Source organism: Pipistrellus hanaki, assembly GCF_964339955.1.
Source record: "Pipistrellus hanaki genome assembly, chromosome: 2".
NCBI classification, from domain to species: Eukaryota; Metazoa; Chordata; class Mammalia; order Chiroptera; family Vespertilionidae; genus Pipistrellus; species Pipistrellus hanaki.
The window spans coordinates 2,986,466-3,009,695 of record NC_140504.1 but is presented as its reverse complement, the minus strand read 5'-3'; the positions used below and the strand labels follow the sequence as shown (position 1 = coordinate 3,009,695).

Sequence of the window (23,230 nt, the reverse complement as noted above, 5' to 3'; positions counted from 1 at the left end):
GAGGCGGAGCCAAATTCCCCTTCCCTTGAGTGTGGGCTGGGTTTAGTGGCTCCCTTCTAATGACCAGAAGAAAAGTGGATGCGAGAAGTCAGAGCTCGGCCATACAAGGCCCTGCTGGCTCTTGCCCTGGGATCGCCTGGTCTGGAGAGGTCAGCTGGCACACAGAGAGGGCTCTGAGCGGCCAGTGGAGAGTCCCACATGGCGAGGACCAAGGCCTTCAGCCAACAGCCACTCTGGAAGTGGACCTTACAGCCCCAGCCAAGCCTTCACAACCCTGTGGCCTAACCTACAGATGGTAACCACCGAGACTAGGAGCAAGGACCCTGGTTGAAGCCGCAACTGCTTTCCCGACCCACAGATACCAGGAGATAGTAACTGTTTCTTGTCTTCAACTGCTAATTGTGAGGGTGATCTGTTATGCACAACAGCTACTAAGATAGGGACCTTGGCAGCTGGCACTGTCCTTCAGAGTTGATCCAAATTGGGGTGAGGAGGTCTTCACGTTGACTACGTTCATGAGATGTGGTTTGACCCTCTAGAAGGGACCAAGACCTTGGGCAGAGCAGCTACCCGCAGCTGAGGTAAGTTCCTGAAGAATGACTGAGCTGAAAGCGGTTGAGACCAAACTCTGAGCAGCTCAGGAGCGTGAAATTTCAGCCCTGAAATAAAGGTCTCAGGGGGCATCACGGTACCCACCAAAAGGCCTGTAATGGGACCACTCCGTTGTCCGGAGGGAGCACTGGGCCTACAGCTGAACACAAGGCATAGCACTCTTGCCGAAACCGGTTTGGCTCAATGGATAGAGCGTCGGCTTGGGGACTGAAGGGTCCCGGGTTCGATTCCGGTCAAGGGCATGTACCTTGGTTGTGGGTATATCCCCAGTAGAGGGTGTGCTGATCGATGACTCTCTCTCATCAATGTTTCTAACTCTCTCTCTCTCCCTTCCTCTCTGTACAAAATCAATGAAATTAAATTAAAAAATAAAAAGGCAGAGCACTCTCTTCTACCGAAAGGTGCCTACAATCCACTTCCCCAGGGCTTTGGAAGACGATGCAGATGTAGCCATTTTCACCAAATATCCCCCCACTCCTCCCCTCTCCAGTCTCTACAAGGATGCAGGGGAAGGAAGAAAGGAGGCAGGTGGCCATGTGGGAGCGTTTCTGGTGGAAGTGATGGAGAAGAGGAGGCTGTAAAATAACCTGTCCTCCTATCAGTGGGACCCGCTGGAGGGCGAGGCTGGTGTTCCATCCCCTGCTTGCAAATGTGTCTAGTCAGCATTCTTGCTGACTTATTCCTGTGTGTATTTCATGAGGGAGGAGGAAGATTAAAGGCATGGCATGGCTCAGTGGTTGAGCATCGACCCATGAACCAGTAGGTCATGGTTCAATTCCTGGTCAGGGCACATTGGATTGCAGGATCGATCCCCAGTGTGGAGTGTGCAGGAGGTGTGCAGGAGGCAGCTAAGCAATGATCCTCTCTCATCATTGATGTTTCTACCTCTCTCTCTTTTTATCTCTGAAAATCAATAAAAATGTTTTTTAAAAAAATACAGATAACAGAATGGAGAGACCATGGGACACCCTCCAGTCCGGCTTTTTGTGTGGCAAGAATGTGTATTTCCCATGAGTCAGATGGACTCTTAGGAAGATAAATGGTCTTGCTGGACCCTCACCCAGGAGACTGGGGAGAGTACTACTGTGTGCAGGCAATGGGATGATGGGAAAAAAATCAAGCGATGGATCTCTCATTAAAACTGTGGAGAGAAGGACCACCAGGCCTTCTACGTGACCCATGGAAACAGTTTCCAACAAGGGCCAGTCCTCTGGAGAAGCAGGCATCTCAGCGGGAAGAGAACCGCAGCACTGGCCGGTTAAGATACTCGCTTCAATATAGCACCCACACCGGGAAGAAAACATGGAGGAAGTGTCTGAGAGCCGGAGCCACGCTCGCACCTTCTCACCCTCAGGATCTCAGGCCATGAGACAGACCGACACTTGGACGTGTTCCGATTTTCAGGAACTGAAATTGACCAGGAAGTTCCAGCATCACCAAGATGTGGTGAAGGGATGGAAAACAGCAGTGATTGGAGAAAAGTGGTTTTATGTTTGGAAGCCATCACACACCATGATGGCAAAACTGATTCCACTGGTAACTCTCTGCACTGCACCAGCATCCGGTAAAGTTTGTGTACAACCGGCAGAGAGGAGTGAAATTGGCACGCCTGTCCTCCAGGAACAGGAAACGTCCTGCGGTAAAGGAAGCAGAAAGCAGGTTTGCCGAAGCCAAAGGCTTGCCAATGTGGATCCTGGCTTCATTTCCTGTTTCCTTGCATTGTCTACCGAGGTTGATATTTTAGTGGTTGGAAAGGATGGGTGAGACTGGTGGAGGGGGAGGAATCCACCTCCTGAATTGCAAACAGGCAGGCTGAGATGACTAAGTCCCTAATGGATTGTTTCAGATTTGCTGAGTTGGAGTTGGCAGGAAGATCGCCAAGGCAGAGACGGAAGCCCTCAGGGCAGAGAGGAGCTGAAAACTGAGAACTGGAAGCTGGGAAATACCACTTGTAACCACCTTCAAAAGCAACTGCTCCGTCACTGCTGTCTTACAAACGCCTTCCGCTGTCGAGAGGGAGGCACTCGGGACACTAATTCATTAAGTCGTTTTACAGAACATTTTTTAAGTAATGCAGTTTAAAGCACATGTCGGCACCCAGGCATCTCAAGACATCGTCAGTACGCCTTCAATGTACCTCTCTGCTTACTGGAGAGGTCCTTGTTTAAAACCCTTACAAGGATTCTCTTTCCATAGTACGTCGCCTAACACGGCATTGCTGCCCTGCCAGGAAGCAATGCTGCCCCCAGACATGTGTGACCTGCGTCGGGTTCCGGCGGCTCCGGCCGGGAACCGAGCGGAGACAGGCAGGTCCGCCCGGCTTTGGTTCCCAGCGCCGCGTACGGATATGAATATTCAACACCCGCCCCGGGCGCGCAGGGGGCGTACCCACAAGCCCCCGGGCCCGGGGACCCCGCGCCGCGGCTCGGAGGGGGCGAGGTCACTGCGCTCCCCGAGACCTAGACCCAGGGCCAGGCAGCCGCCGAGACACCCGTCCAACGGCGCTTCACAGTCCTGAGTGCGGGGCCGCGGGCCCTCCGAACCCCCGGGAGACCGTGGGGGAGGGGGGGTGGAGAGGACGAGGGGAGAAGACAGCGAGGGAACGCACCACCCCGCCAACGTGCCTTCCAGCCAACTCACTGGTGCGGCGGCTCTGCGCGCACGGCATGACGGGAGCCGCGGCTCCCAGGCGCGGGCCGTTCCCGCGACGCGTCTCCGGCACCGCCCCCAGCGCGGCGCACGCCGGGAGAGCCCTCCTCCAACCTTGTAGTAAGCGGGCGAGAAGGAGGGTATTTCCGGCGTTATGACTGGTTTTCAGGAAGGGGCGGGGCTGCTTTAGTCCCGCCCCTCACGCCCGGCGGGGGCGTGACGAAGAGTGATCGTCCCCGGCCTCAGCACGCCCCTGCGCCGGAAGGAGGAAGGCGGGGAATCGTCCGGCATCCGGCGCGAGGTCACGTGACGCAACTGCCGAAGGAGACAAGAAAGGGGTGGGGCCCGTGCGGGCGGGGCGGGTCCTCCCGGCTTCTCCTCGGGTCACGTGCGGCCGGAAGTGGCGCCTGCCGCGGCGATTTCGGGATGGGGACCTCCCTGGACATTAAGATTAAGAGAGCGAACAAGGTCTATCACGCCGGGGTAAGTGGGGCGGGCGGGCCTGCAGGCTCCGTCATTTCCAGGATTCCACGCGCCTCTGGGGTCCCTGGGCGGGGCGGGGCGCGCCGCTGGCTGCCCGCCGAGGGCCCCCGCCCCCGGAAGAGTGGCCCCCGGCGGCGGGGGGCGTGCGGGCGGAGGGGCCGGCGCCGGGCTGCGGTGCTCCTCGCTGTGCTCCGTGGACCTCCGGCTCCGCCTCGGCCGGCGCGAGCTGTCGCGGGGAGCACGGAGACCTCGCTCCTCTGCAGAGATCTAATGAAGCAAGGCAGAATTCACCCTGGAAACAGAAGTCTGCACTTCCGGCTGTGGTCAGCTCTGACACCATACAAAAGTCACTCATTTCTCTGGTTTTGTTCTTCGAATAGCATACAGAAAGAATGGCTTATTAAAATGCAAGCAAAAAAACTCTTAACTATGCCATTGAGTTCTGTGCCACTGGCCGCTTAACCCCCTCGGGCCTCAGTTTTCTATTTGCAAAATGAAACTGTTGCAAGGTTCCTCTACCTCGGGGATCACCAACCCTCACTTTTCATCAGGATCCATCGCCTGGGTTTTTTGGTGTTTGTTTTTTTTTTATGTGATTGTCCAGGTCCCCCCCCCAGCGATTCCATTGTGCAGCCAGGGTCGAAATCCCAGTTGCTCTCACTCTGGGATAAAATTGAGAGTAGCGATCAGTCACATGAATGCAGCGGGGTCTTAAAAGGGCTAGGATAGCCGAAACCGGTTTGGCTCAGTGGTAGAGCCTCGGTCTGCGGACTGAAAGGTCCCAGGTTCGATTCTGGTCAAGGGCATGTACATTGGTTGCTGGCACATCCCCGGTGGGGGTGTGTGCAAGAGGCAGCTGATTCAAGTTTCTCTCTCTACGTTTCTAGCTCTGTCTTTCTCCCTCTCTGTAAAAAAATCAATAAAATATATATATTTTTTTAAAAGGTAGGGTAAAATATCAGACAAAGATCATGAGTGGATGCTAAAAGCTTTGGGTGCAGAGGTAGTGGGACACCTGATATTTACACGACTCTAATAGTCACCTGAATTGCAAAGGAAAACACGTTTACAATGAAAGGATCTGGTAGGCATCTCCCTAATCAAGCCCAGCAGTGACCACCACACCTTACTGCCACCACTAGTGAGACTGGCGTACATACGGCTATAACAACAGGGTTCACTCACCTCTGCAATATTCCTGCCAAAAAGAACCTACATCAGTTCCTAAGGAAACAACCAGCACATCCAGAAGTAGGGATATTCTTTGAAGTAACTGGTCTGGATTCTTCAAAAATGTCATCATCTTGTGTGGCCGTTGTGGCTCCGTGATTGAGTGTCAACACATGAACCAGGTGGTTACCGTTCGGTCCCTGATCTGGGCCCGAGTTGCGGGCTCAATCCCCAGTGGGGGGCATGCAGGAGGCAGCCCATCCATGATTCTCTCATCATTGATGTTTCTATATCTCTCTCCCTCTCCCTCTCTGAAATCAATAAAAATATATATTTTTTAAATGTCAGTGTCATGAAAAAAATTTTCCTAGATTAAGAGACTAAATGGATATGACAACCAAATACAAGGCATAATTTTTAAAAAATATATATTTTATTGATTTTGTACAGAGAGGAAGAGAGAGGGAATGAGAGAAACATCGATGAGAGAGAATCATGGATCAGCTGCCTCCTGCACACCCCCCACTGGGGATGTGCCCGTAACCCATGTACATGCCCTTGACCGGAATCGAACCTGGGACCTTTCAGTCCACAGGCCAATGCTCTATCCTTTAAGCCAAACAGGTTTCGGCACAAGGCATAATTTTTGATAAATAAATTTAAATTTGGACTATTAATAGTTTTATGTTGGTATTAAATTTCCTGAATGTGACATACATATTTTGGTTATGTAGGAGAATACTGAAGTATATAAAGGTCAGGTGCCACAATTACTAAATTTTAAATGGACCAGCCATAAATGGTTCCTCTCTATTCTCCTCTAAAATCAACAAAAGTATATTCTAAAATAATGATAATAAAATATGGTACAAGTAAAAAAAAGCACATTTAGAAAAGATGCAAGAAATGGAACCATGAAGTTGACCCAGCCGAAAGTCTGACTCAGCAGGGCACTCCTGAGGGAGGTGGGTGAAGGTGGTGTCAGCCGTGCCCATCGATGCACATTCTTTTTTTTTTCTTTTCTTTTTTTTTAAATATATTTTATTGATATTTACACAGAGGAATTGAGAGGGATAGAGAGCCAGAAATGTTGATGAGAGAGAAACATCGACCAGCTGCCTCTTGCACACTCCCCACCGGGGATGTGCCCGCAACCAAGGTACATGCCCTTGACCGGAATAGAACCCGGGACCTTTCATTCCTCAGGCCGACGCTCTATCCACTGAGCCAAACTGGTCTTGGCCGATGCACATTCTTTGGTGCCATTACCAGGACCGGAGTCTGCAGTTACCGGGTTATGGCAGTGTTTCTTAATCTTCAGTCACTTTTGCACTTAATGAATTTGACACTAATGCATTTACACTAAATACACTTTAAAGAAGGCCCTACAGTTGGTACGATGCAATCAGGAATGTGATAAAAACTCCCTGATTCCGTATTTCCAGCTCAGTTTGTGATTTCCCAATGAGAGGACTTAACATCGTTTACAATGACGTAAACTAGCATAGCCCTTTCCGGCTCACAGTGCTTCCTCCTCACAGCCCCTGAGGAGGCGGCGTTCCCCCAGGTGATGGCTGGAAAGGCCGAGGCTCACAATTCAGGGGTAAGCAAGAGCACCGAGAGGAACAAATGCTTGAAATCGTGTCTTTTTCTTCTGAAGCGCAGGACTCTGCCTTCTCTGGTCCTAATTCTCATCTGTGGGATGGAGAGGATGCCCCCGCGGGGGGTTTGTTGTGGGGATTAAATGAGATAGTGTTTTAAAACATTTATTGTGGAGCACAAATTGCCAGTTATAGTCACAGGGATGCCAAGTTCAGCACAGGGAATATAGTCAATAATACTGTAATACCTACGTATGGTGCCAGGGCGATCGCTTTGTAAGGTATATAAATGTCTAGTCGCATTGTTGTACACCCGAAATGAATACAATAGTGTATGTCAATATTGAAAGTTAACTCTTTCTTTTAAAATATATTTTATTGAGCCGAGATCGGTTTGGCTCAGTGGATAGAGCGTCGGTTTGGGGACTGAAAGGTCCCAGGTTCGATTCCGGTCAAGGGCATGTACCTTGGTTGCGGGCACATCCTCAGTGGGGGGCGTGCAAGAGGCAGCTGATCGATGACTCTCTCTCATCGATGTTTTTTTGTTTTGTTGTTGTTGTTTTAATATATTTTATTGATTTTGTACAGAGAGGAAGGGAGAGAGATAGAGAGTTAGAAACATCGATGAGAGAGAGTCATCAATCAGCTGCCTCTTGCACACCCACTACTGGGGATATGCCCGCAACCAAGGTACATGCCCTTGACCGGAATCGAACCCAGGACCTTTCAGTCCCCAAGCCGACGCTCTATCCATTGAGCCAAACCAGTCTCAGCTCTCATCGATGTTTCTAACTATCTCTCTCCCTTCCTCTCTGAACAAAATCAATAAAATATATTTTTTTAAATTAAAAATAAAAATAAAATATATTTTATTGATACTTTATAGAGAGGAAGGGAGAGGGATAGAGAGTTAGAAACATCGATCAGCTGCCTCCTGCACACCCCCTACTGGGGATGTGGATGCAACCAAGGTACATACATGCCCTTGAGTCAGAATCGAACCTGGGACCCTTGAGTCCACAGGCCAACGCTCTATCCACTGAGTCAAACCAGTCAGGGCGAAAGGTAAGTCTTTTAAAGAGACATTTTAAAAATATATATTTTATTGATTTTTCACAGAGAGGAAGAGAGAAGAATAGAGTTAGAAACATCGATGAGAGAGAAACATCGATCAGCTGCCTCCTGCACACCCCCCACTGGGGATGTGCCCACAACCAAGGTACATGCCCTTGACAGGAATTGAACCCAGGACCTTTCAGTCCGCAGGCTGACGCTCTATCCTCTGAGCCACACCGGTTTCGGGTAAAGAGACGTTTTTTATAGGTTCTCACTCCAGTGGTAGGTGGCAGAGGTGCCATTAAGCTTTTCCACAACGTCTTTTCACACTCAGATGGCCCGTCTGCCCAGTGTTCGTTCAGTCGGTACGCACGCCGCACGTGGCCAGTCAGAGCTTAGCAGACGCTGTGCCGGTGTTCGGATGTCCCCTCCTGGTGGGTTTGGACGGAGGAGGGCCAGGGACCGAGGCGACCAGATAGCTGACCGCATCGTTGGCCCTGAAGCTGAGTGGTTTGGGCGGCGGTGCCTTCGCTTGGCGCAGTGATGTGTCCTTGGCCAGAGTTTGACTCAGACGCTGTGGGTTATGTTATTCCAGGGCGGCCGCCAGAGGAGTATCCGTGAGGAGAGCCCTGCAGTAAATCTTCCCGTAATGTACACACACGCCATTTGTTTTTATAAATCAGAATGTTTAACATTCTTTTATCCTGGCACACGTACTCATGAAAGCGGCGCTGTCAATACCATGGCTGTGAAAAACATAAATGGGAGATTTACTGCCCAGCAGAGCCAGGTTACGGTGATGAGGGGTTTATTACTGAGGGCCTATTGCTGTTGCCACAAAGAAAATCCCTACGCACGTCAGCTCATTGCCATGAAGAAAAACTGCAAAGCTAGAATGGTCTGAAAAACACAAATGCCTGTTTACTTCATCTTTCTGGATTCTTGATACATAAATGGTCCGTTATAGGGACTGCAGTGGCGAGGACTTAGGGTGTAAAAATAGAGATCTTTGAGGCCCTGGCCAGGTAGCTCAGTGGATGAGAGTGTTGATCCAATAAACCACGGTTGTGGGTTTGATCCCCAGTCGGGGCACATACGTGAATTAACCAGTGAATGCATACATAAGTGGAATGGCAGACTGCATTTGCTGCTGTCGGTGAATGAAAGAGCAGCTCACTGCTGATGTACGCGACCTCTGGGCCCACGTCCCGGTGACTGAGCGTTTCTGAGACGCTGGGAGGAAGGACTGGCTCGGTGCGCAGAGGACTCCCGGGCACAGAGCGGCTGTTGGGGCACATGGTGCTGCCAGGACCCTCAGGAGGGAAGACGTGGGAGAGAGAAGGTCTGGGACAAACAGGCTTTCCCTTCTCGGGCTGCTGTGTTCAAGTCCAAAGAGAGAATCCAGAGAAACGTGAGTTTGTAGCATGCAATCTTGACATCTCTTCCGAGGAAGACCACTATGCCCATAGTTACCAAATTTTTTAAAAAATATATACTTTTTATTGATTTCAGAGAGGAAGGGAGAGGGAGAGAGAGCTAGAAACATCAGTGATGAGAGAATCGTTGATCCACTGCCTCCACATCCCACACTGAGGATTTAGCCCACAACTGCCTACAACCCCGGGCATGTGCTCTGATTGGGGATTGAACCGTGGCCTGGTTCATAGGTCCACGCTCATCCACTGAGCCACGTCAGCCGGGCAAGTTACCAAATTTTAAGGGGCTTACAATTTTGTATGTTTAAGACTAGAGGGCACTCATTCTGTAAAGATTGATTTATTGTGTTAATAGTTAACCAGTTCGCTAGGTTCAAAATCATGAGTTTCAATTTTAAAATATATGTTTCTTACTGATTTTAGAGAAAGAGGAAGAGAGAGAGGCATTGGTTTGTTGTTCCACTTCCATATGCATTTGTTGGTTGGTTCTTGTATGTGCCCTGATGCCCTGACTAGGGATCCAGCCCGAAACCTTGGCATCTGCATTCGACAGTGTAACCAGATGAGCTATCCGTCCAGGGCTCTGCCGGCACTTTTAATGTCACCTTCTTGTAGGAGATGAATGTATAAACACTGAGGTTTTCTGAGTGACCTTGTCCGATCTGCCTCTGCTTTTCTTTTTCTTTTTTAAAAATATATCAATATTTTATTGATTTTTTTACAGAGAGGAAGGGAGAGAGAGAACCAGAAACATCGATGAGAGAAACATCGACCAGCTGCCTCCTGCACACCCCCTACCGGGGATGTGCCCGCAACCAACGTACATGCCCCTGACCGGAATCGAACCTGGGACCCTTCAGTCCGCAGACCGACACTCTACCGCTGAGCCAAACCGGCTTCGGCTGCCTCTGCTTTTCTTCAGCCTCTGAGATAGCAGCCGGGGAGCCCTCAGTGCCTCCCCCTGCTGGGACAGGTCTGCTTCCTGCTTGGGGCACATTTGTAGGATTCTTCATTGAGGTCCGCCTCTGCTCCTTAAAACCTGACCCGCCTTTCCAGCGAGCCCTCACCTTTCAGAAGCTGTTCCTACAGCCATGGCCTTGTTCTGGCTTCTTCCTGCACTTGTACCCCCGTCTTCGCTCTTCCTGTAGCTCCTCCACCTCTTTCATGGTATCTAGCTGGGTTTTCCCTTCGCCAAAAACGGAGTTTGCGGTTTTGTTTCTTATTCTGTTGGATAATTTCCAGGAAAGCGGGGGGATGTGAGTTGATGCCAACATCTTCAAACCCGGAGTGTAATTACGGGTTTGGTATCTCACTCCCCAGAACAAGAAAGGAGGGCGTTGTGTGGTTGGCAGTGGCCTTTACGTTTAGAGAAGACACAGGGAGAGAAGGGCTCCCTCCCGCCCCCGGGCCGTGGTTTCTGCTCGGAGCCAGCACGGAAGGCGGCGGCAGTCGCCTCTGAGCCTGTCCTTGGTCTGTGGTTGAAGGCAGCTGTCCTGTGGGTGAAGGCGGCTGTCGGGACCTTTCTCTAGACTCGGCTCCTCGGGACAAAGACTTGCATTGATTTGCAGAAGCGCCGTGTGGTGGGGCTGCCTGGACGCCTCGCCCTTGGAGGTCCCACAGAGCGAGTGGGACCCGGGCGGCTGGCTGGCCCTCCGGCCATCGCTCCGCCACGGCGGCCTCAGGCCCAGGTGTGCAGGCAGAGCACTGGGCTCCGTTCCCTGGTCTGTGTGTGCGCACGTGGTGGGCCTGCGTCTCTCTGATCCGTGTCTCTTGATCTTTCCCAGGTCAGAGGCCTCCTTGATTGAGGCGCCAAACGCTAAGACTCTTCTTCCTAAAGCATAGCACGCATGCCCATGGCTCTGTACCGTTTCTGGGTTCATTGCCATCCTGAAGTCTGAGTGGCCTCTCTGAAACCGTGGCTTCAGGTGAGGAACCTCCACTGCTGTGTTGGGGAGGAATGGAGAAAAAATGCTTGCTCCTCGCCAAGAGTCTGGACACAAGTCTGCGGGGAAGTCTTCCTTGATTTATATTCACTCCCATTTAATATCCACGTCCATTCTGTCCTCCTTTGCCAGGATTAATCAAGAACTGCCTGGTATACCTAATGCTAACGCAGGGTCACCTATCAATTACAGCTCAGTTAAAAAGAGAAGAAGATTGTTTTCTCATTTTACTCTGAGTCTTGTTGAAATCTCTTCTGTTTCTAAAATTCTTGGCTCGTTGGGCTGTTCTTGGACAAGTTCTTTTGCCGGTAGGAGTTGACTAGACCTGTATATTGTTAGAGTATCTAATTTATCTACAGATTTTTTAAAATGTATTCTCTCCACTGTATTCTTTCGTAATTAAAATCAGAGAATGACAAGAGAGGCCCTTGGTCACGAAGTACGTGCTCTGCCTGCTCCCGGTACTTCCCTGCCGTGTCCGTGTGCACAGGGACGGGCGTTCTCCTGGCGCCTGGCTATCGGTGCCAGCCCGCGGCCAGCCAGCCCCTCCCGGAGACTCCCTGGGCACGTCCTGAGCAGAGCCTTCCTCACGGCCGCTGTGTTGTTTAATTGATAATGTTTGTGAAATTACTCTGTCTCATTTTATTTCTGGGACATACCAGTGAAGTGTGTGTTGTTTTATTTAAGTATATTTTATTGATTTCAGAAAGGGAGAGGGTTAGAAAGAAACATCAGTGATGAGAGAGAATCATCCATCGGGTGCCTCCTATACGCCCCCCCGACCCCCCCCCCCCACCTGGGATCCAGCCTACAACCCAGGCATGTGCCCTCAGCTGGAATTGAACCCGGGGCCCTTCAGTCTGCAGGCCTGTGCTCTATCCACTGAGCCAAACTGGCGAGGGCTGAAGTGTGTTTTAAAAAAACATACTGGTGGATTTAAATTTTTGAAACTTGGCTTTGTTTGATTTGGGTTATACAAAACTTAACAGAATTAATTTTAATTGAATTTAAAAGCCATTTCAGAGGAATTTTCACTTAAATTTGCTCATGAGCTTTTTACATTAAGAGCTCTACTCCTTCAATTCTGCTTAACATGAAGACGCTAGTGTCTGTTTTCGCTGACTTCAGGGCTGTGAGGTGGGCGTGGGAGAGAGAGTGCCCAGCACCTTTAGCACTGAGGCCGCGGCCAGAGTTCCGCCGAGGAGAGCCTGGTGAAAGCTTCTTCTCGAGTGACGAGAGGAAATGGAAGGCAGACAGATTTAAACACCAGTGCTTTGAACTACAGGTCATTTTTCCTGTTTTCTTTTCTTTTTCCTAGTTTTGTTGTCAACTTCCTGTCATGTTATGGTTTGGCAGCAGTCCCTCTACACTTCCGAAGGTCATTGAAGAAGCGCATTGTTTTGTGTTTATTGTAGAATCTCTGTGCTGAGTGATGCTGTCTTATCTCCTCATTCCTTTTCCTCTTCACACCCCCGACCTCACCGGAGCACTGAGGTTCCTGGACAGAAAGAAACTGCCCCATTGAGAGAGCGAAGTGAATGTCCATGTTATCTCACTTGGAAGTCATCTTCCGATAAGCGGAGGTGCTGTGGGATGGTGTGTGAACCAGGGCTTTGGCCTTGACCGTGGCCAGCGGACGGATGTGGGGACAGGAAGCTGGGGAAGACGCCTGCCACTGTGCCTGTAGATAACCCCCGGCCGCCACGGAGCCCGCGGGGCTGGCGCTGGGTTCAGTGGCTCCTGCACGGGGAATGTGCCGTCACTGTCGTCAGCACCCTGAGAGACCCTGAGACAAGGGTTTATTTTATTGCATTCATTCACATGGGGGAGGGGGTTCTGCCATGCGCCCCGGGCCCTTCCCTGCCCTCTGAATGCAGGCTTTGTCGGGGCGCTCCGCCGGAAGGAGGCTGTGCTGGAAACCTGGATGGGGTGAGACTGTGCCCTGTAATTAGCAGTACCCCCCCTCACCCGGCCCGGCCTTCTCCCCTGGCCCCCTGGCGTCCGATCGTGGTGAATGTCAGTGCTTGGTGAACGTCTGCGCCTTGGAACAAACTGATGGGGAGAGAGGCTTGCTTTGTTAACGAACAAGGTGGCCGAAGGGACCTCGTTTGACGGGCGGCTGCCTCTCTCCCAGGAGATGCTCTCGGGCGTGGTGGTGGTCAGCGGGAAGGACCCCGTGCAGCACCAGGGCCTGTTCCTGACCGTGGAAGGCGCCGTGAACCTGCAGCTCAGCGCCAAGAGCGTGGGCGTGTTCGAAGCTTTCTACAACTCCGTGAAGGTAGGCCCCGGCGCCCGGCGGGGTGCAGTGCTCCTGGGTGTGGCGTGCTCACTCTTCTGTCTGTGTTCTGCAGGCAGTGTGGTGACAGTCACACTTTTAATACCCACTACCCACACTGGAACTAGGTCAGTTCTGATCGGATCCTGAGATTGGGAGCCGCTGGCTTCGTTCCTGCTGGATGGGAGCCGGGAGCCGGACGGGCTGAGCGGTGGGACAAGGCCAGCGCTCCTGGCCGTGTGCGTGGTCTGCCCGCACCCCCTCCGGCGGGCCCGCCCTGGCCCGGGCACATGGCGGCTGGGCCTGCCTGCCGTGCGGGAGGGCAGGGGCCATCCTTTAGGGTGGCTCCGGATTCCGGAATGTGCCCTCTGTCTGTATTTATAGTTTCCTCTCCCTGAGGACATGCTGGCTTTCACATCTGTGGGGAAGAGGGGAGAGGAAGAGGGGCTCTAACCATAGCCCCTGCAGGGCCGCCATGTTTTCTACGTCAGCTCTCGGGTGTCAGCCAGGCCGGGCCTGCCTCAGTGAGGAGACACGGAGCCTGGGCTGAGCAGGCCCAGCGGCGGACTGAGCTTCTCTCCGCAGCCCATCCAGATCATCAACAGCACCATCGAGATGGTGAAGCCCGGCAAGTTCCCCGGCGGCCGGACCGAGGTCCCCTTTGAGTTCCCGCTGCTCGTGAAGGGCAACAAGGTGCTGTTCGAGACCTACCACGGAGTGTTCGTCAACATCCAGGTGCGCCCCGGCGGCAGCCTCACCGCCCCTGCTGGGCTGCTGCCCTGAGAACGGGGTGGCCAGGAGAGCAGCCTCACCGCCCCTGCTGGGCTGCTGCCCTGAGAACGGGGTGGCCAGGAGAGCAGCCTCACTGCCTGCGGGACCCCGAGTGTGCGGCTCCGCGCCTCGCCTCCTGGGCCCCGCTTCCTGTGACCACTGTGTCCGGGGAGCCGGAGGGCCCAGGCCGCACCTCCCAGAGCCCTTGGTGCCCGCCCTGCAGCCACGCTGTGGGGGCACGTTCCCTGGGGTAATGGATAGCCCTCCTCCGGCTGACCAGCCTGTCTGTGCCCCTCCGCACAAGCACCTCTTTGTTCAGCACGGAGGCCGCTGCGTTAGCAGGGCTCATTCTCCATGAACAAACCCTGTCCACGAGGGAAGTGAGTTTATGACTTCCTGTCCGCCCCTGGGCTTCCGGGGGTCTCTCACAGTTGCCATTGTCTCCGAGTTTGGAGGCATGACTGGGGGGGCTTCCCTTCGGTCAGTGGCAGGAAGGGTACTTTTTTTTTTTAAGAAAGGCACTTTTCTGATGTCAGTCCTGCTGCCCCCTCTGACCCCCGCCAAATGAGAGGAGGCACTTGTTGTTTATGTGCAGAAGGGTGAAGCTAGGAACTTTTTTATTTCATAATAAAGTTTTAGCTGGTAACTTGGCCTTGGCAGAGACCATTCCCCAGCCAGTCACCCTGTTACAGTTAAAAGCGCCCTCGTAGGCGTCTGCTCTCCGCCTGTGGGCGAGCGTCGTCTTGCTTCACGCCTGTTGATGTTGTGTTCACTGATGGTCGGAAAAGGTGGGATCTGCACCTCCTTTTGGTGCCTGCTCCAGCCTGCCCACGCCGACCTCCTGCCCCCATGCCCCAATCACGCCGCAGCGATGGGAGAGATCACGATGACGGGGGAGGCAGGGCTTTGCAGACAAGTCTGAGCTCATTACAGAACTGCGTCAGGACTCGGAGCGTGGGCTCCTGCCACCGGCAGGTATGACTTCAGAGCCCACCTCGGGGACCCCCGAGCAGTCTTCACGGCCTCTCCTAGGGGTTAACTGGCGTGGAGTGCTCTGGGCCCAGTGCATGAATTCGTGCACTGAGTGGCCAGAGTATTATGCGTTCAGAGATCATAGCTATCTGGCCGCTCAGTGCAGATGGTCACCGAATGACTGAGTGAGTTACTGTGCCTGCCCTTGCCCTGACAGCCCTTCCACTTGTGCGGTTAGAACTGAGATAGTAGTCTGCGAGTAACACCGTTCCCGTTCCCGTATGAAGCATCAGCATTTCCCCCCTCTCCCCTTTGCCCAGCCCTCCCCGACTTACCACCAGCTGCCTTGTATGGTAATTACTGCTTTCACGCTTAAAAAACATTGTGACCGAAAGTTGGGGCCTGCTAGTCACACCCTTTTATTTGCAAGTTATAGAAATCCAGTTCGAGCTGACTTAGTCAAAACAGGGATGTGGACCACAGAACTAGCACTCCCAGGTCAGATCCAGGCAGGTCTCCCAGGCGGCTGCGGCCCCCGTCTGCCCTTGCAGGTACCACCCCTCTGCTCAGGGCCTGCTCCTCGCCCTCCGCTCACCCTCGCTCAGTGCTGCGGGCGGGACCCTGCACCCCGGTCCGCGACTCCAACCACAGGACGGCTGTGGGAGTCGGCTGAGGAGTAACCTTACCGTGTGTTCTTAAATATAGAAACGCCTTCATTCGGAGCTTTAAGTCACCCTCTGTGTATGCTGATTTCAGATACACTTTCGTTAGACTGGGTTTTCCTGAAACGCTGACTTGTGTCCTTGAGTATCCTAAGATGGGAACACTGACACTAACGCGGCTCGCCTCCCGCCCTGCAGTACACGGTGCGCTGCGACATGAAGCGCTCGCTGCTGGCCAAGGACCTGACCAAGACCAGCGAGTTCATCGTGCACTCGGCGGTGAGCGGCGGCGGGCGGGCGTGCGCTCCGGGAGGGCAGCCTGCGCCGCCAGCGCGGGGTCCTTCCCCGCCCAGCCCTGGGCGGCGCCAGGGCCTGCATGGCGCTGACCTGGGGGTGTGCCGTTGAGGAGTCCCGGCACGCAGACCTGCAGTGATGGGCAGCGCTGACCTCGGGGTGACACCTGGTGGCATGGCCGCGCTCACGGCCCTGGGTCCGTGTGGGTGTGGGCCTTCCCCGGCCGGCCGCACGCTGGTGCGGGGCCGGCCTGCCCCCTGCCCACATGTCTGGCGGCCTCGTTCCCTCGTGCGTTCAGAGCCACGCACCCTGCCTCTTGGTGCCGAGCTCTTCCGGGCTCACCGGGCTGCCCTCCGGTCTCCGAAGAGGGAGGAAGTCTGGCCACCAAGCTCGGCCCTCCACCCTGAGTGGTTTCCCTCCTGCTGCAGCCTCAGAAGGGGAAGCTGACTCCGAGCCCTGTGGACTTCACCATCACGCCCGAGACCCTGCAGAACGTCAAAGAGGTACGTGTGGCGTCATCGTCGTCGTGTCCCCCCCCCACCCCGGTGCCAGCGGTGCCTGCTGAGCCGCTGAGCACTGCAGGCTGTGCCGGAGGAAAGGCCTGGTCGTCGTCGGTACCCCAAGCAGTCTGTCTTTAAACTCGGAAACTACTTAGAAGACTCAGACTGTGAAGTTCCTTAGGATAGGTGTTTATTATTTCTCACATCTTCTCCTAGCTTTGCACTGCGGTTAGACTCTTCCCTTCCCTGAGCCCAGTGCCCGCCGCCTACGAGTGTCCACCTGTCTCTCCTCCTCCACGGCCACAGCTGTGCTCCCCGCTCCCCCGCAGCCTGTCCCGGGCCTGTTGGTCAGTCGGGTGGAGGACGAGCTCGGGGCGGGGCTCCCGAGTGAGACCAGCCTCTTCCCGCAGAGCCACAGCTGACGGGCGTGTGGGGGGCCTTCAGAAAGTCCATGGCCCCGCTGCGGAGAGCACACCCCCGGGGCCCGCAGACCTCCTCTGCAGGAGTCAGCCCGGGAGGAGAGAGCGGGACCGTGTGGTGGGGATGGGCCCTGGCCCCTCTACGGCCTCACCCTCCCTGAGAGCCCCCCTTTTTCTTCACTCCGTTAGAATGGTCTGTTTCTTACTGTGAAGAATCTACATGCTAGGAAACGTGTGACAGCTGGGGGGAGTTGGCGGCGAGCGGATAAAAGCAGCCATGCTGTCCCTCCGCACCTGCCCGGCTCTGCCCGAGGGGAGCCATTCTTGGTTTGAAAACCGGCCCATTGCACTCCGTCCACCTTGCCTGGACTCTGGCCGATTGTGCTGCTCCACTTCTCCTCATTCATTCAGGCTGTTTCTTTCTGTCCTGCGTGGTGCTTGTTCCTCTTTCCTCTGGCATCCTGTTTCTCCTTTCCCAGTAGCTACTCTTAAGCGTTCAGATACACGTGGGCGTTCTGAGTACATAACATCGAGAAGCCGCTCCTCTGACAGAGGCTCGTGACGTTTTTGCGTTTTCTTCTCATCACGCCGCCTTGCTTGTTGTGTCTGAAATCGAAGTCCCGTTATCGCGGCTTCATTTCCCCAGGGGCAGTCTTTATTGGCTACAGACAGCTCGTCATGTGGCCTGAAGTTTCCCTGTCACATTCCGCAGCCTTCACAGTAAGTTTTACCGTGGTCATTGCTCGCCGTTGATTCTACTCACTTGTGTTTCCTTCTTTTTTCAACTTGGTCCTCGTTTAGCTGGAATACATCCTGGAGTCATTCTGTCAGAAGGGGTGAGGAGTGAGCGTGGACACCCCTTTCCTTTGCTCCCACACTTGAATTCTAGTCTAAGTAGAAAATTCCAGCTCTGATGTCATTTGCCCTGAAATAGTTCCCTGGGTTCCTAGTGCCCAGTGATACGGGTGACAGTCTGGTCCTCACGTTTGTATGAGCTGCTGTGATTCCTCTTCCTTATCCCTCCTCCCCTACGCACTCCCAACCTCGCCCCTCCCTGTGCTGGGGATGTCAGGGCACTCGCCCAGGCTTGGATCTGGCCTTCAGGGTCTCCTGCACGGCGAGGCCAGCCTGCCTTCAGTCCTGGGAATGTCTCAGGTGTCATTTCCCGGACGCATCCCAGAAGCCCTGATCTGATCGCTTGTCCGCGATGCTAATACCGCCGTTCCTTCCTGCCTGGGCTCCTCCCCCGCGCGGGCCCTTCCTTTCATCCCCTCCTGTGGGCGCTGTTCCCGGGGTGGTGCTCTCTGCAGAGTGCGCGCCTCCTTTCCCTGCTCTTGTTTTCCTCACCTGTGTCTGGGTTCTTGGTTACTAGACTGTGTTTGTGGATGAGGGTCTGAGATGGACGGTCTCGTTAGGCTCTGTCCTTGGCTGGGCCTGGAGAATCTGTTCCCGTTACCAACGCACTCGGAGGAGGAGCCGAGCTTGGGGCTGTGGTGGAGGGGGCTGGCCTGGAGCTTCTTTCAGGGTCGGGTCGCAGGGGGCTTGTCTGTGGGTGGCGGGCTCCTGCCTGGGCCGCAGTAACGGGGACACTGGCCCTTCCTTGCCCAGCTGCCGTGGGCGTCTCCTTGGTGGGAAGTCCCGTCAGGGAAGCTGCAGGCCGCCTGGGCGAGGGCCAGCGGCAGAGGCTGCCTGGGGCCAGCTGCCCACCTCTGGCGTCACCTGGGAGCCCGCTGGCTGCCCTGCCCAGTGCCCCCGCCTCTGGTCTGACTACGCCCAGCGCCTCCGGGCACCCGGCCCAGCGCTCTGCCTGCTGAAGGCTGCAGCCCTGACCTGGTGGCGTCATCGCCAGCACAGGCTCAGGAACGCCCTGGGTGGCCTGGTGGGCCTCGGTGGCGCCGGGGCTCTGCGGGCGGGGCTGTTTGGCATGTGTGGTCTCACCGTGCTGGGCCGGGCGGGCCGCTGGCGGCTCCTCCATCGGACCCTGAGAGCTTTTCACTGTTCGTCTGCCGAGGAGCGTCCGTGTGGTGCACCGGCGCTCGCTTTCCTAAACAAGAGCTGCTTGTGCTTCAGTTATTTTTAGGACGCGGGCCTGAATGAAGACTTCATCCCGGCCCTGCTCTTCAGCCCCAGGCTGTGCTGCCCAAGGGCGGCCCGGCCACAGCGGCCGCTGCCTGAGTGAGACGCGCTGCGGGCAGCCCGAGAGGGAACGTGACGTCGGGCTTTTCAGACGTTGTGTGTGGACGTGATGCTGATATACTGGCTGATTCACCCGGTCCTTTCACTTCTTAGAATGTGGCTACTGAACATTTAAGTTACGTGTGTGGTCGCAGGTGTGGCTCGCGTTAAGTCTCTGCTGGACGGTCTAGCTCCGGGTTATCTCCAGCGACCGGGACCGTCCGAGGGGGAGGCGCGGCCTCAGGGGGCCTCCTCACCTGCTTCCCGCCGTCCCTCCCGGGCCCAGCCTCCTCCCACAGGCCCGGCCCCCAGCCAGCACGGACTCTGTGCTCTGTTTCCAGAATGTGTGGACTTGCCAAAACTGTATAACACAGAACATCCTGAGTTCTTTTGTAAAAATAGTTTTTTATTGATCCTTTTTTTTTTTTTTTTTTTTTTTTTAAAGAGAAACAGAAACATTGATGAGAGAGAAAGTGAACCAGCTGCACGCCCCTTACTGGGGAGCAAGCCCAAAACCCAGGCATGTGCCCTAACCAGGACTCGAACCTGTGACCTCCTGGGTCGACGCTGTACCAGCCGGGCTTAAATTATTATTTTTTTTAACGTTTTGGCGTGACTAGTTGAGTTAAATACTCCTTAGCCGCTTTTACACGCCTTTTCCTCCGTGAGGAGCCCTCCAGCCTGACGGTGCGGTACGGTGGCCGAGGTGGGAGCCTGGGATGGTGGGGGGGGGTGCAGGGCTGCGTCTGCAGGAATTCGGGGGCAGTTAGGTTGATAGAAGATGAACACTCGTGTCTACCTTTTCCCAGTTTGGTAAAACAGGGTCCCCGTGGTTTTTATCAGCATTACCGTCTGTTTTCCGTTGTTGTTTATCCTAATTGACTGGAGTCACTCCCAGCCTGACGCCCTCTCTCCGTCTCCTGCCAGAGAGCCCTGCTCCCCAAGTTCCTGGTCCGCGGGCACCTCACCTCCACCCACTGCGCCGTCACGCAGCCGCTCACGGGCGAGCTGGTGGTGGAGAGCTCGGAGGCCGCCGTGCGCAGCATCGAGCTGCAGCTGGTGCGCGTGGAGACCTGCGGTGAGGCCCCGCGGGCGGGCATGGCGGGAGGGAGGCCTCCGGGGCCCGGGGAGCACGGGGAGCACGGCAGAGGGAGGCCTCCGGGGCCCGGGGAGCACGGGGAGCACGGGCGGGAGGGAGGCCTCCGGGGCCCGGGGAGCACGGGAGGGGGGAGGCCTCCGGGGCCCGGGGAGCACGGGAGGGGGGAGGCCTCCGGGGCCCGGGGAGCACGGGGAGCACGGGCGGGAGGGAGGCCTCCGGGGCCAGGGGAGCACGGGGAGCACGGCGGAGGGAGGCCCCCGGAGCACGGGGAGCACGGGAGGGGGGAGGCCTCCGGGGCCCGGGGAGCACGGGAGGGGGGAGGCCTCCGGGGCCCGGGGAGCACGGGAGGGGGGAGGCCTCCGGAGAGCAGGGAGCACGGGAGGGGGGGGGCCTCCGGAGCCCGGGGAGCACGGAGAGCACGGGAGGGAGGGAGGCCTCCGGGGCCCGGGGAGCACAGGAGGGGGGAGGCCTCCGGGGCCCGGGGAGCACGGGAGGGGGGAGGCCTCCGGGGCCCGGGGAGCACGGGGAGCACGGGAGGGGGGAGGCCTCCGGGGCCCGGGGAGCACGGGAGGGGGGAGGCCTCCGGGGCCCGGGGAGCACGGGGAGCACGGGAGGGGGGAGGCCTCCGGGGCCCGGGGAGCACGGGGAGCACGGCGGAGGGAGGCCCCCGGAGCACGGGGAGCACGGGAGGGGAGAGGCCTCCGGGGCCCGGGGAGCACGGGAGGGGGGAGGGCCTCCGGAGCCCGGGGAGCACGGGAGGGGGGAGGCCTCCGGAGAGCAGGGAGCACGGGAGGGGGGGGCCTCCGGAGCCCGGGGAGCACGGGAGGGGGGAGGCCTCGGAGCCCGGGGAGCACGGAGAGCACGGGAGGGAGGGAGGCCTCCGGGGCCCGGGGAGCACGGGAGGGGGGAGGCCTCCGGGGCCCGGGGAGCACGGGGAGCACCGGATGGGGGAGGCCTCCGGAGCCCGGGGAGCACGGGGAGCACGGGAGGGGGGAGGCCTCCGGAGGGCAGGGAGCACGGCGGAGGGAGGCCTCCGGGGCCCGGGGAGCACGGGAGGGGGTGGTCCCCACGGTTCTCGTGGTCACAGCGTCCTGATCGCTGCGGGGGGCGCTCTGACCGCACGGGGCCCCCAGGCTGTGCGGAAGGCTACGCCCGGGACGCCACGGAGATTCAGAACATCCAGATCGCCGACGGGGACGTCTGCCGGGGCCTCTCGGTGCCCATCTACATGGTCTTCCCCCGGCTGTTCACCTGCCCCACACTGGAGACCACCAACTTCAAAGTGGGTGAGTGCGCTCCTGCCCCAGTCCGGGGGGCCGGGGGCCGGGGGCCGGGGCGGGGGCCGGGAAAGGGGACAGGCCAGCGCTGTGCATGAGGTCAGGGCGGGGACCAGAACATGACGGTCCCGGGCCGTCAGTCACTGCCCGGGTCTGTGGGACAGGCGTGTGAGGGCCCGGAGCCTCTCTGTGCCCGATTCTCTGAGCACGGGGACCCGTCCCGAGGGCCGTGGCGTCCTATCGATGTCACTTCCCTAAACCTTGAGAGGTGCGCTGTTTAGTCCGGAGAGAACCCTGGGCTTTACATTAGACCATGAGTTCACTTGTTCCCCTTCCACACAACGTAACTGAGTGCGTGTCACCCCCGGTGAGTGCTGGGCGAAAGGGGTGTCGGCCGCACTGACCCCGGGCCTCCGTCCTTTGTCTTCTCAGAATTCGAGGTGAACGTCGTGGTGCTGCTTCAGGGCGACCACCTCATCACCGAGAACTTCCCGCTGAAGCTCTGCCGCGTGTAGCAGAGGAGGAGGAGGAGGAGCCGGAGCCGGAGCCGGAGCCACCGCAGCCGGTCCTCAGTGATCTGGGCAGACGTGGACCTGACCCCCCAGGTCACCTCCTTCCTCGTGTCCTCCGCGCGCCTGCTCCCGGCGCCACCTGCTCAGGCCTTTCCTTTGAGAGTCATCGGATGCTCAGTGTTCTGGCAAGTCATTCCCTAGGACTCCCGACTCCCGGCTGCTCGTGAGGGACCGAGGACGGGTCTGCCACTGTGTGAGCTTTGCCGGGTCAGGTCCCGGCTGACCGGCTGCCACCCCAGGGCCCTGCGGCAGGGACGGGCGGGGGCTCCTTGCTGGTGGTGCCCGCAGTGGCCTCCGCTGCCGGTGCGGGCGTGTGTGCCACGCGGCCCTGTGGTCGCCCACGCTTTTCACGAGAGCTTGACAGTGGCCTTGCTGTCTGGTGACAGTAGCTGAAGCAGTAAGTCTCAGGACCTGGTACGAAATCTTGTGCCACCGTATTCCCAGAATGCACTTCCATGCCAGCTTACGTGAGGGCACACATGCCCACATACATCTGGCTGTGCCAGGACGGTGCCCTGGACCGAGGAACCCGGCCTCCCTGCGCCCCGGGACCCGTGTCAGCCAGACCCCGCTGGTTCAGGGCGTGGTGAGCCGTTACACCCACTGCTGCCCCCTCTTACCCCCGCCCCCATCCTGCACTCTGCCCACAGCACCACGGGCCTCAGAGTCAGCCCCGGCTCTGCGGGCCGCCCGGCCTCCCCTGCCCCTCCTCACCGGGACTGGCTCGGGCTGGCGGCCGTGGGCCCCCTCGGCCTCTGTGACGTGTGGCTGAGGGCCACCAGCCGACTCCGGCCGGAGGACACTCAGCGCACAGCCTGCTTTTACGGTCACATGACCTGACTGACGTGGCAGAAACAGAGGCTATGCTTTCTGGTAAATTTCAAAGGTAGAAACAATTTTTAATTAAAAAAACAGCTAATGAGAATTTTGGAAAATGGTTTGGGGTGTGTATTGCTCTATAATTCCTTTACTAAACCAGCTTATGGATGCAAATACAAGTGCTGTCCTGGGGAGTGATTACCTGCAGAGGAGCCACAGCCATGTCCTCTGCCCAGCGTCCCGGGCCAGGGCTCCGGCTGGCCGTCCCTTGGCCCCGCACCTGCCCGGTGGTTGCCGGGGAACCCGGGTGTTGGGTGGCCTGGACAGACACCCGCTGCCACCCAGGCTGGCGCTGGCACCCACTCAGGCTCAGGGCTGTCACGTTCTCCCGTTCGGCACGAGGAGAGGGGGAGGAAGGGGAGTCGGAGCCATGAGAGCCTGTTCT

General features: G+C 56.6%; 1 protein-coding gene across 1 annotated transcript; it reads left to right on the top strand.

The window, feature by feature from the left end:
• The first annotated feature begins 3,589 nt into the window (after window positions 1-3,589).
• On the top strand, window positions 3,590-23,016 carry VPS26C (VPS26 endosomal protein sorting factor C). The gene is made up of 8 exons (XM_084873700.1): window positions 3,590-3,744; window positions 13,085-13,228; window positions 13,811-13,960; window positions 15,829-15,909; window positions 16,353-16,427; window positions 19,946-20,096; window positions 21,251-21,403; window positions 21,827-23,016. Exons 1-8 carry the CDS (start codon window positions 3,688-3,690, stop codon window positions 21,907-21,909), a joined length of 894 nt encoding a protein of 297 aa, XP_084729826.1. The 5' UTR covers window positions 3,590-3,687; the 3' UTR covers window positions 21,910-23,016.
• Window positions 23,017-23,230: the final 214 nt, after the last annotated feature.

What these genes read in the sequence shown, in the direction of transcription:
- VPS26C (XM_084873700.1), top strand. Translation starts at nt 3,688, where the DNA reads ATGGGGACCTCCCTGGACATTAAGATTAAGAGAGCGAACAAGGTCTAT. An exon ending in CCCTGCAGAACGTCAAAGAG is followed by an intron (nt 16,428 to 19,945) that starts GTACGTGTGGCG and finishes GTCTCCTGCCAG; the next exon opens with AGAGCCCTGCTCCCCAAGTT. An exon ending in GGTGCGCGTGGAGACCTGCG is followed by an intron (nt 20,097 to 21,250) that starts GTGAGGCCCCGC and finishes CGGGGCCCCCAG; the next exon opens with GCTGTGCGGAAGGCTACGCC.